Below are 23,999 nucleotides of genomic sequence, written 5' to 3'. Positions count from 1 at the left end.
AAAAAATCACACCAAGTTTAGTCAGTAAAAATGACTAGCATTTAAAATATATTTTAATGAGAACACTTTCTAACATCTTTAAATAAAAATGATATGCACTTTTTAATCTGGAACAGCTCTGGCATTAGGACTTAATTGGTTTCTGGTCCACGGGTTTTAGCTGCCACCGTACTACTAACTCCCCATTGCTCTTGAGGCAGGTGTGAGCCATGTCCTCCTCGGTGGGAAGTCCTTGTGGCAACTTCAGGGGTTTGATTCTTATCAAATGTTTAACCACTTTCAGTTTTGCGTTCACCGAAGGGATGTTCTTGTGAACTTGAGGAGTGTGGGCCTACAAATAAAGGGAAATAGTGTTAGAGATCAATTTCAAAAACACAGATGGTCCCATGCTTCAGTAAAAATAATGAAGGCTCATTCTGTCTAAATCAAACTTTCAAATACATTCCACTAAATAACACTTAAACAAAAAATACTAAATATATTCCTTAAAGTTTAAAAAGTGCCAAATTTAAAGCAAATTTAAACCATGCTAAAGATGACTAAAATACTTGCATACCTTTTCTATTCCAAGCATCTTTACTACATCTTTTTCCCAATATGGACGGCCTTTTACACTTTTTATTCTGGTAACAATATGCAGTTTATGAGGGTGCTGTGGATCCCCACCATATTTTTCATGATCTTCTGGTGAAGGCTGAAACACCTAGAAAGGAAGAACCGTAAATTTTTAACTTATATAGTTTATATATACCTCCTCCCCACCCCCACCCCCCACCAAATAACAACATAATGATCTCATCCCTAATCTTTCTATAATTCTCAACCTCAAATTGAATATTTCTACAAGTCTGATTACTTATAGAATCTAAGATTTCATCCTCTAAGAAAACATCACAGGCAAAGATTTTGTTTTGTTTGTTTGAAGGGCAAGGCAGGAGCAACCAGGTAACACTAAAGAGTTTGGATGGGAACTTCTTTTTTCTCGCTCCCTGGCCATCTTGTTTATGAGCCACCTGCACCTAAGCATCCAGACAATGGCATATTATTTGTCCATAAACTAAGGTGAGCTGCACAGTCACAAAACTCAAGTTATAAAAATGTAGCTTTCATTACTTCCAGAACTTTTTTTGATTTCTGAGTCCCCAGATACTTCAATGGAAAACAACTCGATATTTGCAAATGCGTTTTTCCTGAGTTCTAACCAGAGATTTTCTAGTTAAACTTGTAATTTATCATTCTTTGGAGTAAATATACAGTTAACTAAAAACAAAAGAAATGAACTATCAAGTCATATCAAGACATCAAGGCACTTTAACTTCTTTTTTAATCCTCACCCAAGGAGTGAGGATATTTTTTGCATTGATTTCTAGTAAGAGTGGAAGGCAAGAGAGACAGGAATATCGATGTGAGAGAGACACATTGATTGGTAGCCTCCCCCACACACCCTGACCAGCTTGGGGGCGGGGACTGAACTGCAAACAAGGTACGTACCCTTGACCAGGAATTGAATCTGTGACCTTCCGGTGCATAGGCCAACGCTCTAACCACTGAGAAACACCAGCCAGGGCAGGCATCTTAATTTCTTATTACTAAGTGAATGAAGCCAGTCTGAAAGGGTTACATATTGTATTATGCCAATTATTTGACATTCTGGAAATGGCAAAACTATAGGCAGTAAAATGATCAGTGGTTACCAGGAGTTGTGGGATGAGAGGGTAGGATAAATAGGTGAAGCACAGAGAATTTTTAGGGCAGTGAAACTATTCAGTATGACACTGTAATGGTGGGTACGGGACATTATGTATTTGTCAAAACCCACAGAGTGTACAATACAAAGACTGAACCCTGAAGTAGGTTTGAAATTTGTTAATAATAATGGGCCAATATTGGTTTGTCAATCTAATAAATGTCTACCAATGTAAGAAAGTGAGGGGAGGGATTATATGGAACTCTCTGTACTTTCTGTTCTATTTTTCTATGAACTTAAAAATGCTCTAGGAAATAAAGTCTATTCACTGCCTTAGTCAGTGTTTTTTGAAAAAAATGATCTATAATAATAATAAAAGTATAATATGCTAATTAGACAGGACGTCCTTCTGGGAGTCCTTCCGGACGAAGCCGGGGCTGCGAGGGAAGCCCGGGCCCGGGTGCCAGAGGGAAGCCGGTGCCAGCAGCTGGGGGAAGAAGGCCTACTCTTGCACGAATTTTGTGCATCGGGTCTCTAGCATGTATACATAAACCTAGCAGAGAAAACTCGAAGATCCAAAGTGGCAACAGTCAACGGAGAAAGGAATGAGAAGAGCCGGACAATGGTGACATGCAAATAACAAATATTAAGGGGAAAAAACACACACAGTAATAAACAGATTCTGAGATCATTAAAACCCATTACTTGGAAGGCAAGAAGCCCATGTTTATTTTTAATAATCATTTATATAAATCCTTCTCTGTTCTAAACTCTGCACTACTATGTACATCCACAAATGATTTAATAGAAATGTTTTCAACATTACAAAAACAGGAAACTTTAAAAAAATAACGTTAAAAAAAATAGTAACATTAAAACAAAAAATCCTTGTTCTTACTGAATCTGGAATTCTTGACTTGGTAAATTTATGACGAATCCAATCTGTACAAACGAGAGACTCCACACCTTTTGTCACAGTCTAAAATATAATATAAAACATTAGTTTTTTAGAACTCTGTCTAGTGCAGAAACCCATATCAATTTTTGGGTGATAAAAGTCTGTTTTTACCTAACCTGTAATTTTATTTATTTACTTTTTAAAATGTTTTTATTTTACTTATTTATTTATTTATTTATTTATTTATTTTAATCCTCTCCCGAGGGCATTTTTCTATTGATTTTTAGAGAGAGTGGAAGAGAGAGGGAAAGACAGAGAGAAATATTGGTGTGAGAGAAACAAATCGATTGGTTGCCTCCTGCACGCGCCCCAACCAGGGCCCAAGCCAGGGAGGAGCCTGCAACCAAGGTATGTGCCCTTGACTGGAATTGAACCCGGGACCCTTCGGTCCACAGGCCAATTTTCTATCCACTGAGCCAAAACCGGCTAGGGCTTAACCTGTAATTTTAAGCATTAATCTCAGCCCCCTACATGAATCTTACCACTAACATATTACAAAATAAAAAAAAACAACACATTAATTATAGGTAGACTTCTAGACCAGGGTTGGCAATATTTTTCTGTAAAGGACCAGATAGTGAATATTTCCAGCTTGGAGCTATATGGTTTCCATTGCCAAGTCTCAACTCTGCCACTGTAGGGCAAAAAATAGCCTAAACAATATAATAAACAAATGGAGGTGGCTGTGTTCCAATAAAACTTTATTTACAAAAATAAGTGGTGGGCTGGATTTGGCCTGCAGGCTGCAGTTTGCCAACCCCTGCTCTAGACAATGTGCAATTATTCACCTTCAACAATACAATGTAAAAGGAAAGTCAAAATGAGTTTCCACTTTTCTTTCTAGTCCCAACAATTCCATCACCCTTAGTTCCTATCTCTTGTTCCCTTCCTATAATCCCCCAGTCCTGTTTCTCTCAGCCTGCAAAAGAGAAAGGGCTCGGTGCCCATCCTTTACTCCAGGGAACTGCTCTCTGGATGGGCAATAATCATTCCCATCATGCCCTCCCTGTTCTGCAGAGATGGCACAATGAAAGAAGGTGCTCTATCCTCTGAGCCAAACTGGCCAAATGATTTCACAGGCCTTACTCGGCCCTTGGCAGGATGTTCCCCACCCCTGGATCTAGACTCTGGCCCTCATGAATAGGTTAAGCTGCACCACCGCAGTTTCTAAAAGAAAGGCTGGAAGGAAACACCTGACAATACAAACATTAATGGTCTCTGGGAGACTGTTTTTTCTTCTTTCTGCTTTTCTATATTTTTCTAATTTCCTAAGATTGAAAATGTACTCTCTTCATAATTGAAGGAACAAACAAACAAACAAAACACCACCCTAAAATTATAGACCTGTGATTCTAAATGTTTAGGGACATAACAGCAGATAAATCATAAATAAACAAAATTAACCCTCAACCTTAAAAGATTAATATATAAAAATAGTTAAGTTTAACTTGCTCATATGTTTTGTTAATTAGAAAATAAAAATAAAAACTTTACAGAAAGAAACAAACCAAAAATGATAACTCTTGAAAATGAAAACTTACGTGTAGTCTGCCTGGGGGCCTCTGAACTACTGAGCGCAAAATCCCGGCCATGAGCGTGGTGGCTGTCCTCTGCAGAGGCTGTGCCAGGTAGAAAACAGATCTCTGGTTCAAATATGTCTTGAAAATAACAGATCCCCCCTCTGTCTACAAAAATAAAACAAGTTAATTGTAAACTTGACTGAAGTTTCAGACAAAAACTTGGTTATTTTAATATAATAAAGGCAAGAATAAAGTTATAGTAAATGTTTTATTTGGAATTCAGCAAAACCATAAGTAGTAATTAGACATGAACCACATCCCATTTTCACCAAATGAATTACAGCCTCAGAAGATTCAACAAAATTGGAGCAATGGGGGCTACTAAAGCCCATCATTTAAAAAATCTTGTCCAACAATGAGGGCACATAAAGAATGCTTTGTACACATATAATACCTTAATAAAAAAAAAAAAAAAGAATGCTTTGTTATAGAATCTCAAAAAGTTAAAGAGCTGAAGGAACAGAAGAAATCCCAAATCCTATTGTTAGAACTGACAACCCTCTTATTTTAAATAGGAGGAAAAGAATCCCAGAAAGTTCCCCCAAGGGTACTCAGCTATCCAGGAAGTATATGGTCTAGAACTCAATTCCATTAATACACAGTCCAATGCATTTTCACTAAATCATAACACCTTTATGTTAAAAGGTAAAGCAGAACTCTCTTTTCTGTCTAGTTGTGCTTTTTAAAACTATTTTTAACAAACACACATTGCTTCTATGACTTAAATAAAAAAGTCATGTTTATTTAGACACATAACAATTATAGCTCACTATACTGATATACAGTGAAAGCAGAAAGATAAGATGCATGACTTTGGACCTCAATCAATACAATACAGCATTAACAGTTTCTGGCTGAAATCACCCACTGTTTGCTGGCCGGTTGTTTATATACATAATAGAGGCCCGGTGCACAAAATTAGTGCACTTGGGGGGGTGGGGAGGGGTGTCTCTCAGCCCGGCCTGCACCCTCTTGCAGTCCGGGAACCCTTGGGGGATGTCCAACTGATGGCTTAGACCTGCTCCCCGCTGCGCTCACCAGCTGTGAGCCCAGCTTCTGGCTAAGCAGCGCTCCCCCTGTGGGAGCGCATTGACCACCACATTGAGCGTCTGCCCCCTGGTGGTCAGTGTGCATCATATCAACTGGTCATTCTGCAGTTTGGGTGATTTGCATATTAGCCTTTTATTATATAGGATTTGAATCAGAGCTTCCTTGGAAGAGATGCTTAGTCCTGTGGCCTTCCAATCAAGTAAATAATGCTAAATTATTTTCTCTACCATACTTCTCTACCACACTTCTGCCTTCCAAGTTAAACATTATATACTAACCCAACTCAATTAGCTTCACACTTGGTTAAATCTTTCTCATCACTTACAATTCAACACAAACCTCCTCATTAAATGCTAAATCTGCTCAAAGCCTTCTGAAGAGCAAGGTTTGTCACTGTTGGAGAAGGGTACACATAAGAAGGGAAGGCTAGAATGATCCATATGGTCCAATGATACAGGATTAGAGTTGGAACTCATGTTCAGCTCAATATAGGTATTAATGGATATAGACACAATTATATACATGGATGTAACATAGTTTAACTTTGTTAGCTCAGAGGGCCTAATAGCAATAGCATCCCAGTAAAAATGAGCATACCCAGTGTCTAGATCAGGGGTGGGCAAACTTTTTGACTCGAGGGCCACAATGGGTTCTTAAACTGGACTGGAGGGCCGGAACAAAAGCATGGATGGAGTGTTTGTGTGAACTAATATAAATTCAAAGTAAAGGAGCGGAGGGGAGAGCAAGAGAACCCTCCTCTCTTTCGGCTCCGCGGGCCGGATCCAGCCCGCGGGCAGTAGTTTGCCCACGGCTGGTCTAGATCATAGTTTCTAGTAGAATTCTCCAAGAAAAGGAACCAGAGCTCCTTTGAGAAACAGTTGATACATGACTGCCGCAGGGGATATACAAAGGTGAGTGTGGGCCATCTTGTAGTGCTAGAAAGGAACATTCAAAAAATCAAAATGATAAGGGATGTCAAAGGGACATAGGAGCCCAGTGAAGGCGCTCCCAATGGCTAAAGCTGGAATAATATTAGCAACAAAATAAGTAATGAAGTATTGGCTTATAATCCAAACCATAAAATATCCATGAGCTGTGGTAAAGGTCTGGGTCCGGGGGCAGGAGCAGGCCAGAAAGGGTCAATGGGGAAAGAAGGGACATATGCAATACTTTCAACAATAAAATTAAAAAAAAAACAAAACTGAGTTTATACTGATATAATTAAGTAAATAAATTAAATTAATGAGAGAAAAAACAAATCTTCCTTATGGAAGAATTCCAAATAGTTTATGTAGATATTCCCTCCTCAAAGAGGTGGAGCAAAACCACTCACCCCTGAAGTAAGGGCTGTGCTCAATCACCTGTTCCCAGAGGACAGGGGGGAATAACACCACACTAGAGAAACCTGACAAACACGATGTCAGCTAGAGAGATTAACATTAACGCTAATAAAAGTCAAGTTGATAGCATGTACCCTTGATATGATAGAATGCGAATGGCGAACACTTCACCTCTGTGGTCTTCTTCCCAAAACCCCGTAACACCACTTTCTTTTTAAAAACACAACAAACCATTTCCTTTCCTAAAGAGACATCTATGTAATGATAATGGCAAGGAATGTCTCTTCTTTGAATTCCTAAAATCCTAACAAGCACTAGGCAGGCCTCCCAAGTGCCTTTTGGCAAAAATACGCAGCACAAGAAGCTTTGGGTACGTGGCGACCAAAACATGGTCGCAAAAATCACAGCTTTTAGTAAAATGACGAATATTTTAACTGCTAATTTCGGCAGGTTCGCCTTTTAAAATGCAGCATTTAGAAAATCAGGCAAGTTTGTATCTTCATTAACAACAAATGAAATTACACTGAATGCCCAGCTGGAAAGCCAGCGTTGTGGATAAGGCAGAAGCACAGAAAATGCTAAACCAAAGGAGAATCCCCTTCCCCCCGCGGTCCCGCCAAGGCGGCTCGACCCTAGCGCTTCCAGAATCCGGGTTCGCGTCCCGGAGCCCCTCCCGCTGGGAAGCGATCAGGGCGGCCGAAGGCTTTTCGGAAGCCAAAGGGACAGTGTCCGGCCAGGGCACGCCTAGATCCCTGCGACCCGCAAACGCAAATGGGGGAAATCAACCCGCATCCAGATATGTACTCCAGGCCAAACCGCAATACTTTGGGCCACGCATGCCCCACTCACCTACGGGTGCTAAACGGTGCGAAGCCGGAACTTGCCCGCCGACAGGAAGCTGAACAGGAGACACCACCGAGTGCTACCCTCAAACTCGGCCGTCACAGTCAGGGCAAAATGCTGCCCTTTCAAAGTTCCGGCCGACTCCCTTCCACTCCAGGGCCCCCAGGAGCAGGAGCAGGCACGTGTCGGTGTCACGTGATCGCTTCCCGGAAGCGCCGCGGACCCATCCCGCTCTGACTGGGTGAGAGGCGGAGAGGAGTTCCCTGGATTATGGCAAAATCCGGGCTGGGGCCGGACCCCGGGGGCGTAGCTGCAGCCGCTGTGCTAAAACGGGCGGTGGAGCTGGATGCCGAGTCCAGGTACCAGCAGGCTCTAGTGTGTTACCAGGAGGGCATCGACCTGCTCCTGCAGGTTCTCAAAGGTGAGCCAGGAGCCCTGGGGGTGGGGGGGGGAGGGGGAGGAGGGAAAGGAGCGGCATCCCGCAGTGTGGGGCGGAGTGTACGAGTTCATGATTTCTTGGGCACCGCGAGGGAGCAGCCAGATACAGAAGGTGGCACATTTTACTGGTCAAACGGTTTCAATGGTTTCTCCTTGTCTATGAAATGAGTAAAATCTTGACTAGGTTTATAGATGAGCTAATAGTGTTGGATCAATGTTAATTTCCTGACTCTGATCATTGTACTATGTACTAGTATATGTGATGTGTTAATCTTAGGGGAATCTAAGCGAAGGGAGTATACCATTTTTGCAACTTTCCATAAATATAACATTAATTCAAAATAAAATGTTTTAAAAACTAAGAGTTTAAAAATGAAATTGTCATGGGAAATATAAGCAATATCAAAAGGAAGGAAAGAACCAGAAGTGAATTGGTTAATGATTGGATTCAGGGGATGGGATTTTGGGGTAAGATTTTATTGATAAAGTATATTCAAAATTACCTTCCATTTTGGGGTGGCTAGGAAAATGATTGAGTATAAACTATAATGGAGAAGTCTGGAAGAGAAGCTGGTTTTGTGGAAGAAAGATAGATATCATTAGCTCTGTTTTTTTTATTATTATTATGCTAAGATTTCAAACTTGTGGGTGATTAGGGCAAAACAGTAGTCAGTCTCAGGTTTGACATATAATAAGCCACCTCTGTTACCTCACCAGATTTGGTGTATCCAGCAAGTGAGACACAGTGTAGGAGGGCCCACTCATAAATAAAACTGCTTCAGATGCTTCGTGCACTGGTGATCAATTCAAATTTGTGTCTTTTAGGACCGAGGCAAACCTTGCTATGGGATAGGAAATGTGTGGAAGACTTGGGAAGCTGGGAAATAATGCCTATCCTAAATAGAAAAACTGTTTTTGAAACTTGGGACTCTATATGTTTAATTTGTAGGCACCAAAGATGATACGAAGAAATGTAATCTCAGGAAAAAAATTTCTGACTACATGGATAGAGCAGAAAACATAAAGAAATACTTGGATCAAGAAAAAGAAGGTAAAGTGGCTGTGTTAGAGAATGTGTTCATACACTATTGCCAAAGCCCATTTCTTTTTTTTTCAATTGTTTTAAGTATTACATATGTCTCCTTTTTCCCCCGATTGGGACCCCCCCGCCGTCACTCCCCGCCTCCCCACCACCAAAGCCCATTTCACCCTGTGTTTCTGGCCCTGCCGTTGGAGCTTGGTGGAGTGGACCCATTTACTCTGCATTTCTGCTCCCCTGTACAGAAGCTATTCTTAACCTTTTTGGGGGGCCGAGTGGGGAGTGAGGTGGTAGTCAGACACCCTCTTGAGAATCTGATGAAAGCTATAAAGACTGCAGACCTTGCCTGCTGTTTTAAGGAATTCACAGATCCCCATTAAGCTTATGTGTGGTCGCAGTTTAAGTTAACACTACAGAGGAATACTGAATATGAATCCTGTATTTAATTCGTATTTCTCTTTATAATATGACTAAACTACTAAAGTATCTAAAGAAACTCCTGGGATGTCTTCGGGGTTTTGTTGTGAATCAGAACATTTCATGTTAGAGATGCATAGTATTGTTCCCTATTTATTATTAGTTCTCTCCTCATGAGCATTCTAGTTTACAAACATATAAATCTTAAAGATCTTTGATAAGTTATTCAATAATTATTCAATTTTAGTGAATCCTACTGATCCTCTGGCATCCTAGTCTTTGGCTTGGGTTATTGAGAAGTACTATCAATTTCTGTTTAAAACACTCCCATACAAGTTCTAATAAAGACTTCTGAACTTCACATTATACTGCATTTATGTATTTAAACTCACTTTAGCTATTAAATTGCAGGACATAAAAGACTTAAATCTAGCCCTGACCGGTTTGGCTCAGTGGATAGAGCATCAGCCTGTGGACTGAAGGGTACCAGGTTCGATTCCGGTCAAGGGCATGTGCCTTGGTTGCGGGCACATCCCTAGTAAGGAGTGTGCAGGAGGCAGCTGGTTGATGTTTCTCCTCATCGATGTTTCTCTCTATCCCTCTCTCTTCCTCTCTGTAAAAAAATCAATAAAATATATTTACAAAAAAAAAAGACTTAAATCTAAAGAGAAGGACCAGATAGCTACTGCAGTTCTACTTATAGTGACAAGAATATCAGATATCTTTATGCATACAGTCCTCTCTTGAGTAAAATGCCTGGTTCCTAAGACTCAGCTCAAGAACCTGTTCTAAGAAATCTCTGGACCTTCCCAATTGACTGGCCTCTGTAAAGGCAGAAGTCACTTGTGGAATGCTTTGCCTTATTTACCTCTGTATGTGTAGCATCCTGCCACGTGCCTGGTATACACCAGGGATTAAAAAACATTTACTGAGTGGAGGAGTTAAAAAAATTAATTTGTATCTGATCCTGAAGAATCACTATATATAAATGTAGTAAGTATAAAAGTAAAATAAGTTGTCGCTAGTTTTTTTAGTAAAGCTTATGTTTTGTAGATGGAAAGTATCACAAGCAAATTAAAATAGAGGAGAATGCAACAGGATTCAGTTATGAGTCGGTTTTTCAAGAATACCTTAATGAGACAGTGAGAGAAGTTTGGATAGAAGATCCTTATATTAGACATACTCATCAGGTAAGTGTAACACGAACATGTGATGAAATGTTATTTAAAACTAGAGGTCCGGTGCATGAAATTTGTGCACAGTGGGGTGGGGGGGTATGTTCCTCAGCCCAGCCTGCACCCTCTCCAATCTGGGACCCCTTGAGGGATGTTCCACTGCCCATTTAGGCCTGATCCTGGGATGTCCGAATGCCCATTTAGGCCTGATCCTACCAGGATCAGGCCTAAATGGGCATTCGGACATCCCTCTCACAATCCAGGACTGCTGGCTCCCAACTGCTCGCCTGCCTGCCTGCCTGATTGCCCCTAACCACTTCTGCCTGCCAGCCTGATCACCCCCTAACCAGTCCCCTGCCAGCCTGATTGATGCCTAATTGCTCCCCTGCCAGCCCAATTGCCCCTAACTGCCCACCCCTGCTGGCCTGGTCGCCCCCAACTGCCCTCCCCTGCAGGCCTGGTCCCCCCCAACTGCCCTCCCCTGCAGGTCTGGTCACCCCTAACTGCTCTGTCCTGCATGCCTGGTCCCCCCCAACTGCCCTTCCCTGCAGGCCTGGGTCCCCCCCAACTGCCCTTCCCTGCAGGCCTGGTCCCCCCAACTGCTCTCCCCTGTAGGCCTGGGTCCCCCCAACTGCCCTTCCCTGCAGGCTTGATCGCCCACAACCGCCCTCCCTTGCAGGCCCGGTCACTCCCAACTGTCCTCCCCTGCTGGCCATCTTGGCAGCCATCTTGTGTCCACATGGGGGCAGCCATCTTGTGTGTTGGAGTGACAGTCAATTTGCATATTACTCTTTTATTAGATAGGATAGAGGCCTGTTGCACGGGTGGGGGCTGGCTGGTTTGCCCTGAAGGGTGTCCCGGATTAGGGTGGGGGTTCCCTTGGGGCGTGGGGCAGCCTGGGCAAGGGGCCTGTGTGGTTTGCAGGCCGGCCACGTCCCCTGGCGACCCAAGCATAGGCTGGAAGCAGGTATCTGGGATTTATTTATCTTCTATAATTGAAACTTTGTAGCCTTGAGCAGAGGCCAGGGCAGGCCAAGGTGGTTGGGAAGCTTGGCTTCCTCCATCACCGGGGGCAACCCAAGCCTCTGGCTGGCTCCAGCTCCGTGGCCGCTTCCATCTTGGTTGGGTTACTTTGCATACTCACTCCTGATTGGCTGGTGGGCGTGGCTTGTGGGCATAGCAGAGTTACGGTCAATTTGCATGTTTCTCTTTTATTAGATAGGATGTGCAAATTAGTAGTAACCTATCCTAATGTCTTTCAGCTGTATAACTTTCTTCGGTTTTGTGAGATGCTTATCAAGAAACCATGTAAAGTACAAACGATTCATCTTCTGACCTCCCTGGATGAAGTAGGTATCTGAAGGCATTTACTCTTTCTTAACTTCATGTTATTCCGTTACAAGATTCATTTCAAGCAAGGAAAACCTGGACATAATGCTTCATCTAGAGGTATTTCCTTGGGGTGAACTTATTTTCTAACAATGGGCATAAAACACCTTGAGAAAATGCTGTTGATTTTAGTGTTTTGTACCTTGCAGTTGGCCAGTTTGCTAAACCTGATTCAAATAGTTTGTCAGTTTAGTCTCTTGAAAGTTCTAAGAGACAATGACACTGTCTACACTGTTGACAATTTTGGGTGTGTTTTTTCCCTACCATTTGTCACGTGTATCTCTTTTCTTGATCGATTGCATTGGCATTCTGGGGAATCACAGCATGGTAGTGGGCATCTCTCTCTTGATTTTGACTTACATAGGAATGCTTCTAAATAATTCAGATTTCTGGGATTAATTTGCAAACAAGCCAGTCCCATGTGAATAACTAAACAGCATTACTATAAGTATAATTTAGGAGATAGGACAGAGTTATGTCCACATTAGAAAAAAACAATTCTTTTGATAAAAACAGTTGCTCATAAACTACTTCATATTCCTTGCTGGCTTCTTTGAGATTAATAAACATTGAAACTAGTGTAGAATTTTTCTGTTTTGTTTTATTTTTTAATCTTTCCATTTTAATTCACCTATGATACACATTGCATAGCTCAGGGATAATTTAAAATATTAATAACTGAGTCAGAAAATGCTATTTTTTCCTATTAATAGGGCTTTGGGAAAGCGCAGCAAATTAGTGGCCTGGAAGAAATAAAAGCATCACTGAGGAATCATGGAGTGCTGTTGGAATTAGAATATTCTTCTTCCATACATGACCGAGAAATTAGGTTAGTATATAGTAATATTTTAACTTCTATGCAGTTGAAAAATACTTATTTTTACTTCTCTTAAGTTTTATATAATTGCACATAAATATTCCATTTAAATATTGAGGTTTTTAAATAAAGCTCAGTTCTAGTATCTTTTCACTTTTGAAGAAAAAATAAATCTGGCTTATTTTGTCCTGTATGTGTTTCATATTTCCTGATGGAATAAAATTTACATGTTCTATGTCATGTAAGAAGAGGAAGTACTTTTCTGTCTATTCAGTTATACATATTGTGTTATGGTATTGAGAGAATTTATTTCCTTTTGTGTGATACTGATATTTATTTAATGTGTCTTTACTTCTTAAGCTTTATAAAATATTCTAGTAGGCATGACAGTATACTGTGTCCATAAAGAAACAGTATATGCAGTTTTTTTAGTGGTATGTTCCCTGTGTTTAGCACAGTGCCTTTCATATGTTGACTAGAGGGCCAGTGCACAAATTCATGCACGGGTGGGGTCCGGCTGGCCTGCCCCTGATCGGGGTGTTGGGGGCCAATCGGGGGCCAGGTTGGGGAGGGGTGCCTGATTGGGGCCTGGATCAGGGTGGTTGGCTGCCGCAGTGCACATCATAGCCACCAGTTGTTCTGGTTGTTCTGCCATTCCAGTCACTGGGCTTTTACATATATACTAGAGGCCCGGTGCATGAAAATTCATGCACTAGAGGGGGGGTGGTCTCTCAGCCTGGCCTGTCCCCTCTCCCAGTCCCTGCCCTCAGGGGCGGGAGGTGACCCAGCAATCAGGGGAAGGCAATGCCCCCATCACACCTCTGCTGCTGCCACTGCCAGCAGCGCAAGCCTCAGGCAGCCCTGAGCGGCTGGGCAGCTGCCATCTGAGGCTTGCCTGCACCTCGGGCCGGCCCTGGGTGGCTGTGCAGCTGCCATTCGAGGCTTGCCTGTGCTTCGGGCCAGCCCTGGGCGGCTGTGCAGCTGCCATTCGAGGCTTGCCTGTGCTTCGGGCCAGCCCTGGGCGGCTGTGCAGCTGCCGTTCGAGGCTTGCCTGCGCCTTGGATGTTGGCTGTACAGCTGCCATCCGAGGCTTGCCTGTGCCTCAGGCTGGCCCTGGGCAGCTGGGGGGCTGAGGGGACTGGGGGACTCAGGAGGCAGGCGTGTGGAACGGCCGGACCCGCCTGGGGGTGGGCCTTGCAGTGCCACATGCCTGCCTCCCCGGCAGGGCTGTGGAGACTGGGTGCCGCCATCTTGTGGCTGGGGTGCCGCCATCTTTGAGGGCATGGCACTCAATTAACATATTCCCTCCTTATTGGCTGTAGGCGCCACCATCTTTGCGAGGACTTGATGGTCAATTAGCATATTCCCTTTTTATTAGATAGGATAGATAGCAATGGCACCCCCAATCTTAGTAAAAACTTAAGCACAGCCTAAATGCAAAACTGACGACAATGCAGCTGCTGTGGTTGAAGCAGACAGAGGTCAGGATCCACAGCTCTTCCTGCTTATTTCCCCCATCACTAGGTAGGAAAACCCCTGAACCACCACCACAGTCAGCCTGAGTATACTTTGAAACCACGTCTTGGCAGAACAGGAAAGTTTTATCAGCAGCAAGCTGAAATTCAAGAGTAAGTTTTTTATCCTCACCCAAGGATATGTTTATTGATTTTAGAGAGGAAGGGGGAGAGAGAGAAAGAGAAACATTGATGTGAGAGAGAAACATCAATCGTTTGCATCTTTTACATGCCCCGACCAGGGATCTCACCTGAAACCTAGGTATGGGCCCTGACCAGAAGTCGAACCCACAACCTTTTGGTGTATGGGATGATGCTCCAATTGAGCCACCTGGCTAGGGCTCAAGAGTAAGTTTTAATGTAATTGTTAAACTCTTATCGTTTAATCAAATCAACCCACAGTTTCTCTGAATGTTCTGTTTCATTGTAGACACAGCCCACGAGTTACCCCAGGTTTGGCTCAACTCATGCTACTGGAGGAAATGGTTTTCTTTTAGGAGATTTGCTGACACTTCATACCCTACAGCTTTGCTAATTGTTTGGCATAACTATCTGGAATATAATACTACATACTTATTTTAATAGGTTCAACAATGGATGGATGATTAAGATTGGAAGGGGACTGGATTATTTTAAGAAACCACAGGTAGGATATAGCCTTATGAGTGGGTAGCATCCTTTTTGTATCATTTTAGCATGGCTTTAGTTCTTTGTTAAAAAATTCTTTCCTTCTCTTCTTAGGGTCGTTTTTCCCTTGGATATTGTGACTTGGATTTAAGACCATGTCATGAAACAACAGTGGACATTTTTCATAACAGGCACACGAAAAAAATATGATGGGCAGAAGCTTAATTTACATTGTATATTTCTATTTTAAGTGAATATTAGATTTTTTTATACTGTGGACAGATTATTCCTATAAAATGTGAATTTAATAATAAACTTGTACATTCCTACTAATTTATGGATTCATTGTTCAGTTGTGACCAATCTTAAATATCTTTGTAAATACATTACTTAGATTTACAGTATTTTAAGTCATACAGTTAAACATTTTACCAGCTTTCCTATTACTTGGGTGTTGGAGAGTGAATCAACAAATAATGAGTACCTGTTATAAAGATGAATTGGATGTTATATTGCCCCTGGGAATTTAGAGTCCAGGAGGAAAAAATATGGATAAGAGTACTCTTAAGAGACAGATAGGCTTGTGGGTTTAATATCCAGGAAAAAAGTACAGTGTTAACTTTGTTAAAATCAAATGTCTTTGGCAGACACTCACCAATATTTACTTATCTGCCATTACCTAACTCCATAAAGGCAACTCCACCTCGTTATTCAGATGCATTTTGTAGCTCATTCAACCCTGGCTGGCACATTTATAAAGGTTTGCAATTTAGAATCAATTGTTCTGGGTAAGCTCATCCATCAAGATGCCAATTGACTGGTTAGGAACAAAGACTACGTTGTATGGCCCTAGCTGGTTTGGCTCAGTGGATAGAGCATCGGCCTGTGGACAGAAGGGTCCTGGCTTTGATTCTGGTCAAGGGCAGATGCCCAGCTTGCAGGCTCTATCCCCAGTGGGGGGCATGCAGGAGGCAGCCGTTCAATGATTCTCATCATTCATGTTTTTCTCTCCTTTCCTCTCTGAAATCAAAAAAATACGTATATTTTAAAAAGCATCCTCTTAAAAAAAAAAGATTAGGTTATAAGGAGTTAAGACTGGGAGAGTGGATACAGGTAGAAGCAATGGGCAATCCAGAAGCTTACTAGTAAAGACTAAGTTAACCCAGAGTCTACAGAGAGAAATAGGAGTGCTGGTGTTAAAGAGTGCTCATATAAACATCACATCAGGAGAAAAATTGAAGATTAAATTCAAAATTAAACAGTGTGGAAGACCAAAGCCAGGTGGAAGGAGCCATGGTACTAAGGTTGGGCATAGTAGTCCTGGGTGTCTTTAGACACCAGGTTTGTTTTACCTTTGTGAGTCAGCGGTACATGACTGAGTTGGCATAAAAGAACAAAGGATTCCAGAAAAGTTCCTGATGTTTTTCTTTGATGTTTTCAAGTTCAGGTGCTGATAATGCTGAACCTGAAAATACTCAAATTAGTTTTGCCCAACTTTATTATGTGTCACTGGTGACGGGGTTCTTGCCACCCCCTCTTCTCCCAAGATAGAAATCATGAGAGGAGTTGAAACATTCCAAAGAAGAGGTTTACTGAAAGCAAGGTGGAGGGAAAGGAGAAAGGGAGGGAGCATGATGCATCGAGGAAACACACACCAATGAGGAATGTGGCTTGCTGAACTGCTGTTGGGGGTCTGGCTTATATAGGGCTTGGTTCTTCATGCAGGCACAGTTCCCACTTATTTATGCATATATTGGTTGATTCTTGTATGTTCCTTGGCCAAGGATCAAACCCACAAACTTGGCCTATAGGGACAACTCTCTAACCAACTGCTACCTTTCTAGAAGTTTGGCAATGAATAGAGCAGGAGAGTTTCGTTCATTCACTATGGGTAAGGATCCAGTGAAAGTCAAGAGGAAATACAAAAATAAATAAATAAATAAATAAATAAATAAATAAGTAAGTAAATATTTGATAGACAAGGCCTAAATAGGCTGGAGAGGACAAAAACTAGGGTACAATTAGAGGGGTTAGCTTTAAGGAAAAGGAGGTATTTCTTTCTCTGAGATTGGATTAAATGAGAAATGTTGAAATAGACAACATGGGGGACTAAAGGCACTCATTTCTGGAGACCTCTGCTATCACATCACGAGTCAAGGCTTGTGACAAGATTAAGAGTAGTGTAATTCTGAGCTGAAGAAGAGTGAAAACATTTAGGAATAGTGCCTCTGAAAAAGGCACTATTTGAATGATGAGTTGAATCTGACAGCACAGAAAAAGGCACTATTTGAATGATGAGTTGAATCTGACAGCACAGAAAAAAGAAACACAAATTGAAAACTAAATATGAATTGGGTTAATCTGAATGATAACGTGAATTTCCCATATTGCCTGCCATTTCGGCATAGGAGTAAAAAAATCAATTGTTGGAATTTAAAACAGGCTTGATTTAATGGGAGAGGATGGAAGGATAAGAAGATATAACTAAAAGGGAGAATTTTAGAGTTTAAGGTATCAGAGGTGGCAAGAAGCCTGGGCTGTATTCCCCAGAAGAAAAAGAATTAAGGTCATAGTGTCTGCTATGGTAAACATTCCCAAGATGGTAATAGGCAGGAGCTAAAATATAAATGCATGCCAGGTATTAAAATCAGTGGAGAAAGAGACAGAGTGTCCTGGAGGTCAGTAGAAAATATGGACAAGGATAGGGGATAGACACAAATGGGGAGAAGTTATTCAAAGAGATTAGACCCTTTTAATTTTAAGAGACATACAATGCACATGGAAAATTTTTATTTTCTCACTGAACCTGCCAATATAACTTTACTTGCAGTCACATTATTCCCTTAATTTTTTCACAGACAATATTCCATTTACTGTGTACTTCATCGTCTTCCAGACACGTGTCATGTAATACATTTGTTACTATAGTAGTTTCAAGTGGGCAGAACTTACTGCCAATAAAAGTTGAATTTAATTTGTCACATATTTCCCGTGGCAACCAATGATCAGGTGCTTCAATGTTACAGGTTTCAATTCTCCCATTCTTTACATCTATGAGTACTTTAATTTCCAAGAGTGACTGTTCGTGTAACACATTAAAGGAAGTGTTTACACTGAACTTCGGAGTTGCGCCGTAGATCCATTTCCAAGTTTGTAGTTCTTTGGCTTTGCTATTTATTCCAGGAAATTGTGTCTCATCTGTTGGGTTTATCAAGTTGATGTGATTCTCGATGTGATGACAAGCAGCGTACTCCGCAGCAATAGCATTTGTCAGCATTTCACAGGTCAGAGTGGGGTCTTTTTCCAACAGACCTTTAACTAAGGAAGGTATGCTAGCAGTGGCATTGCTCCTGATCCCTTGGTAAGGGCTCTTGAGCAAAGACAACAAGAGGGTCTCATCAGTACGATATAACAAAGTGCAATGGTGATAAGCAATAGTCCGGCCAATCTTAGAAGCTGTTCCTGAGATTTTAAACTGTCCATCAAGTAAAAGGTCAAACCTTTTGGTAGGCTGCACATCCAGCTGGGGTTGGACAGCATTGAGAGCTCTCACAACTAACTTTAGATTTTCCATCCTATTATACATTTTTTTGGTTGTAAAAAAAGTCAAATTGATATTACCCATGTCATGGTAAACTGTGCCTCCTCCACTTTTTCTCCGAGCCAGTTTTACACCTTTTTCTCTCATCAGATTCAGGTTACATTCCTGCCAAGGATTTTGATGCCTACCAATTACAACAGAGGGAGAATTTCTCCAAAATAACAGAATCGGCTTGCTTTCTAGGTTCACATGGTCATGGATCCAGTCTTCCACAGCCAGGTTTTGGTAAACATCATTGGAAACTGACTGTAAAATGAGCCCTCTTTTTACTGTGTTTTTAAAGCCAGTTGCTGGGACCTTGAAGTTACAAAATAACTGTAAAAAGCAATTCTTTGAAAATGGGATCAGCATGATTTTAAAAATGGGAGACAAACAAATGAAGTGGTTGAGAAAAGGAAAACTGTTTTCCTTTCTTGGTTATTTAATCCAAACTTATCTAATTCTCTATCCAGGACAGTTGCTTTTCTTGCCTTTTAGCTTTACCATTTGTCTTTAGCAATTCAACAACAGAGACCTAGAAATAAATGATGACAAATCTCAAATCATTTCTGTTGAAATGGCATAGGGGCACAGATTTTTCAAATAATAAATTTTCAAATATATAATATATCTCAAAGTCAAACGAGTTATTATGAATTTACAGGTAATACACGTTCATTGAGAAAGATGAGAATATTATAGATAAGTAAAAAGGGCTAACTAAAAGACTCCATAGTACCACCTAGAGATAATCAGTTTACAATTTGGTGTGTACTCATTTTTGCTCTGTGCATGTGTAAATACACACACTTTTCCCCACTAGAACCGTACTATTATTTCACTCAACATTAAATCTGTTTTCACATCAGCTTTAACGTTGTGTAATATTCCATTGTCAGATATATCATAGTTTACTCAATCAATCTTAGTTTGTAATTTAGGTTGTTTCTGGTTTTTCTGTTATCAGCAATGTATTCTTGAACATCTCTGTGGAAAGCTTTATGCTATTATAATACTTTATTTGACTGATTTACTGGCAACATAACTCATTCAGATCAATATTAGATTAGGATGGACCCCCTAAGGTCAAAGGGAGAGGCAATCTGATTAGCAGGTTATATGGAATAATCTATATATATAAAAGCCTAAGGGACAAGCTGATCAGCCGGTAGCTATGACACACAATGACCACCAGGGGGCAGACGCTCAATGCAGGAGCTGCCGAGCTGCCGTGACTTGGCAGCTGCAGTTCTTGGGTGATGCACCCAGAACCAGAGAGGAGGGAGCCCGATTCTGGGGTGCGTCACCTGAGAACCGCCCTCTCCCAATCTGGGACCCCTCGAGGGATGTCGGAGAGCCGGTTTCAGTCCGATCCCTGCAGGCCAGGACGAGGGAACCCACCAGTGCATGAATCTGTGCACCAGGCCTCTAGTTTTATTATGTTTGGACACTATTTTTTTTTTTTTTTTTTTTAGCAGTGCTGATTAAATATTAGGTGGCAATGGGCTGAAAATATTAGTTACACCAATGAAGTATTTTGACTAGTTATGGTCGTAAAGAAACCATTCTGTCCCAATTCTGTTTCTTAGGATGGCCATAATTTTTCTTTAGGTTAAAGAACAGGGATAGAATGAATTATTAAAGTCCAAAAGTAGGCCAAAGTCTTTTGTAGTTAAGTAATGTCCTAGAAACACAATTCCCAAGTTAAAGAGTTTCAGATTTTCATCACTCTTGATATAGTTTGATAAATTATGCTGCAGAAAAGTTGAGCCAATTTACACCAGAGAGGTCAGGATAGTTTAATAGAGGAAGGGATACTTGAACTGTCTTGAAATCTGCTGGTGTTTACCAAGTATATTTCAGACATAAAAAGACAAGGAGTCATCTAATAGTAAGGCATGTTTTGGAGACTCCCTCCCCAGGGACAGACAGACACTTCTAGTCTTCTGGCTCCACTGACGTCTATGGCTACGTTGCCTTAGGAAGTCCCTGCAGCCAGACTGCACTTCTTTGATTAAACCCTTGTTCTTGGTTATGTTTGACTGAGTTTGATATAGTCCCTCATTCACTCAACCAATATTTATGGAATGCCTACTAGACACAAGGCAGTAAGGGAATAGAGGGAGAGGCAAATTCATGTGATCCTAAAACATTTGGACTTTTTCTCAAAGCAGCTGGGATTTATTGAAGTGTTTTAAGCAGGCAGGGGTTAAGCCAGGCATTAAACAAAACTACCACTTCTAGCAGTGTTGAGCATGGATTAAAGAAAAGCTAGATCAGGGGTAGGGAGACCAGTTAATAGACTCCTGCAGTTATCCAAGTTAGAGATAATGAGGGCCTGAACTAGAGTAGCAGACATAAAGAAGGGGATGAATATGAGATATTAAGGTCATACAGTCGTTCTTTTCTTCCAAGAACTCAAAATCTAATGGGAGATACTAAAAAGCAATTAAGGCAATGATTAAAATCTATCTATATAAAAGCCTAGCCTAATGTGTAAAGTGTCCCCCCTGGGAGTTCGACCAACCAGGAGTTTGATCGCTCACTATGACGTGCGCTGACCACCAGGGGGCTGTGCAGAACGAAGGAAGGCCCTGGTCGGCATCCATTAGGGACCCTACCTGTGCACGGAATTTCGTGCACTGGGCCTCTAGTAGTGTCATAAGGGCCATCTATTCCTCAAATTAGTGGAAGTGACATCGAAGCTGGGATATAAAAGGGATAAGGAAAAGTATTACAACAAAGTATAACAGCCTTGAGGAAAAAAAGACCCATTCAAAGAATTGAATTCCATTGGCTTACACTTGAGATGTATAAGACTGCTGGTACTTAAGAGTGCAAGAGCCCTAGCCGGTTTGGCTCAGTGGATAGAGCACTGACCCTCAGACTGAGGGGTCCTGGGTTCAATTCCAGTCAAGGGCATATACCTCGGTTGCAGGCTCAATCCCTGGCTCTGGTCGGGGCACATGCAGGAGACAACCAATCAACATTGATGTTTCTCTCTCTGTCTCTCCCCCTCCCTTCCATTCTCTCTAATAATCAATGGTGGTGGTGGGGGGAGAGTGCAAGAAAGGAGAGTTGCAAGAGATAGGAGACCGGAGAAGTAGAGATCAGATAAGGAAGAGGAGAAGTAGAGGTCAGATAAGGAAGAGACTTGAAATTCCTGTTAAATGCATAACTTAATCCTGAGGGCCACGGAGGAGGTGCTGAAGAGTTTTAAGAAAGCAGGAAGATCAGATTTATACTTCAGAGACACACCCTAGAGATTTAAGCATAGAGAATCTATAACACTTGGCAAGTGGCATCAACTATTGGACAGGCATTGGTCTTGGCATATGGGGTTCATTAGTGAACCAAATAAATAAAAGTGAATAGGGCTATAGGAAAAAAGAAAAAGTAAGGCTTGGAAATGGAAGACTGTATATGTAAGAGGAACTGGGCTGATATTTAAATAGGTTTGTCAGGCTTAGCTTCATTTAAAAAGTGACATTTGGGGGAAAAAAGAGAGAGAGAATAAAACAAAACAACAAAGAAACAAACAAAAACTTTAAAAAGTGACATTTGAGCAAGGATTGAGAGAGCTGAGGGAGTTAGGCTGAGCGCCTACGTGCCAGAAACTGTTCTAGGCAACTGAACACAATAGGCGGCCCCTGTGAGGATGTAACATCTCAATGGAGCTCTGAAGGATGAGAACCAGAGTGAGAAAAAGTGGAAACAAAGGGATGTCTGAAAAAAAACCCAAAAACTCACAACAACTCGAAATCCATTTATTAGTTACAAAGAGAACTGCAGACTGTCAAACGGATATTCAGATCAGCCTATCCTATCATATTTTTGCTTGGTGAACATAGAATCCGAATAAAAGGATTGAGTTATGTGATCTCAATATCTGATGGGATGAGCCCTTTGGAAATCACATTCTCAACTCCTGGGCCCTGGAGAGATCCCTGGACTAAAACCAGGCCATCCTCCCTCTCCGGTAGGCTTGGTTTCACTGCGAAGGTGCACCCCTCTTTCATTCCATCTTCAGTAACGGATAGGTGCTCCGACTGAAGGACACTCTTTCATCCTCAGGATATAACCAAGTCTTTAAGACCTGGTTTCTTTCAACTAACTTTGCATATCTCTACTCTCACCTTGTAATGATGAATTTTATAGTTTTTCCTCAGAGGACAGTCTTATTTCCATGTTCCAGGGGACACTCTGCATTGCCAAACATGCTTCCTTTCATCACCAAACAGAAAGCAAACAGTAACAGTCACACTTATCCACCTAGGCAGGCCCAGCTCCTTCAAAACACCTCTCCACGTTATTCTGCCATTTCTGACCGTGCGTCCCTGACCCAGCGTCTCAGGACGGTCGTGTGCACGTTTTATTTCACCTTTCCGACTCTGTGGGATGGCACCCAACACGTTTTAGTTTTTACCCTCCGATACTGGGGAGAAACCTTTTCCAACCGTGGAGCCGACTACTCCCAGGGGCTGAGCGCAAACTGCAGCGCCTCCGGACCAGCGCGCGGATCCTGGCCTGGGAGGCTCCCAGCTTCCCGCCCGCCCCGACTAACAGCCCCCCCAGAACCACGCGGCCGGGATATCCCACCTGCTGCTTCCAGTCGCGCAGATCGTGCTGGGTACCCAGCAGAGCCGTCTCCCCGGCTTGCAGGCTGCGCTCACAGCGGACCCCGCCCCGCCCCGGAAGTAGCGCTAAGAGCCACCGGAAGTACCGTGAAGAGCTGGGTTTCATTCTCCCCTGCGCGGTCCGGCGGGTCTGAGTGACCCGGGGGGAATTCTGAGGGACCTTGGGAGTGGCCGAGCCAGCGCCAAACCAGAGCAGAGGCCAGGACGCGGGCACGACCTAACCATAGAGCCAACAGTTCAGATGGACACGCACTGCGTGACCATCGGAGCGAAGGTGGGAGGGGCGGCCGTGTCTGGCTGGAGCGGGCACTTCGTGGGCGAGTCTGGGCAAGGTCGCCAGGAACCCAGGGCACCCAGGTCACATGCCAGGCCCGGTGCCAACAAGTAAGTACTTTCACAGCGTTCAGGCATTGCACCGGGTCCCTAACGGGTCTGCTCTCCACAGCCCAAAAGGAGGTAACTCCACTTGGGAGGCGAGGAAACTAAAATCAGTTGGGAAAGACATTGCATTTAAAAGAATACTGCACTGCATCTTTTTTTAATATGGAAAATTTACTTATCAGAAACAAAACTCCAAAAAGTGCTTACTTGAGGATTCCGCTTGTAGAAGTCTCCCCCAAAACAAACACCTAAGTGACGCTGTTGTGATGAAAGTTGTCCCATTGCACCCCTTTCAGGAAGTCGGGGAATTCCCCTTCCCAGGTGTGCTAATTTATGGCTTGCATGGGATTTGGGGATCCCAGTTTTATGAAGTCTTAGTAGCAGTGGTTCTCAATGAGGGTAATTAATGTTTGTATTTTTTGTTGTCTCAATGACTGGGTGTGCTACGACATTTGACATTCTGCAGGGCATGGGGCATCACACACAATGAAAGATCATCCCAAATTCAACATCCAATAGATATCAAA

The 23,999-nt window shown here is 42.2% G+C and overlaps 3 protein-coding genes across 10 annotated transcripts; 1 reads left to right on the top strand and 2 right to left on the bottom strand.

The window, feature by feature from the left end:
* Positions 1 to 35: 35 nt before the first annotated feature.
* On the bottom strand, positions 36 to 23,147 carry MRPL30 (mitochondrial ribosomal protein L30). 8 transcript variants are annotated; one of them, XM_080649371.1, is made up of 6 exons: positions 7,420 to 7,466; positions 6,609 to 6,680; positions 4,187 to 4,264; positions 2,586 to 2,666; positions 557 to 703; positions 36 to 331 (listed from the first exon to the last, which is right to left on the bottom strand). In XM_080649371.1, exons 3-6 carry the CDS (start codon positions 4,235 to 4,237, stop codon positions 125 to 127), a joined length of 486 nt encoding a protein of 161 aa, XP_080505497.1. In that variant the 5' UTR covers positions 4,238 to 4,264; positions 6,609 to 6,680; positions 7,420 to 7,466; the 3' UTR covers positions 36 to 124. The 8 variants fall into 8 exon arrangements, with proteins under 8 accessions (XP_080505497.1, XP_080505493.1, XP_080505498.1 ...); XM_080649367.1 differs by lacking the exons at positions 6,609 to 6,680; positions 7,420 to 7,466 and adding an exon at positions 23,054 to 23,147 and having other exon boundaries at positions 4,187 to 4,330; XM_080649372.1 differs by lacking the exons at positions 6,609 to 6,680; positions 7,420 to 7,466 and adding an exon at positions 23,054 to 23,110.
* On the top strand, positions 7,307 to 15,205 carry MITD1 (microtubule interacting and trafficking domain containing 1). Its single transcript, XM_080649364.1, has 7 exons — positions 7,307 to 7,879; positions 8,846 to 8,947; positions 10,406 to 10,542; positions 11,790 to 11,876; positions 12,630 to 12,745; positions 14,833 to 14,893; positions 14,989 to 15,205. Exons 1-7 carry the CDS (start codon positions 7,729 to 7,731, stop codon positions 15,082 to 15,084), a joined length of 750 nt encoding a protein of 249 aa, XP_080505490.1. The 5' UTR covers positions 7,307 to 7,728; the 3' UTR covers positions 15,085 to 15,205.
* On the bottom strand, positions 17,648 to 23,131 carry LOC308237956 (lipoyl amidotransferase LIPT1, mitochondrial-like). The gene is made up of 2 exons (XM_080649363.1): positions 23,054 to 23,131; positions 17,648 to 18,989 (listed from the first exon to the last, which is right to left on the bottom strand). Exon 2 carries the CDS (start codon positions 18,824 to 18,826, stop codon positions 17,705 to 17,707), a length of 1,122 nt encoding a protein of 373 aa, XP_080505489.1. The 5' UTR covers positions 18,827 to 18,989; positions 23,054 to 23,131; the 3' UTR covers positions 17,648 to 17,704.
* Positions 23,148 to 23,999: the final 852 nt, after the last annotated feature.

Source organism: Plecotus auritus (genome assembly GCF_963455305.1).
Source record: "Plecotus auritus genome assembly, chromosome: 12".
Classification (NCBI taxonomy): Eukaryota; Metazoa; Chordata; class Mammalia; order Chiroptera; family Vespertilionidae; genus Plecotus; species Plecotus auritus.
Note: the sequence above shows the minus strand (reverse complement) of the source record. Positions and strands in the feature narration are given on the sequence as shown.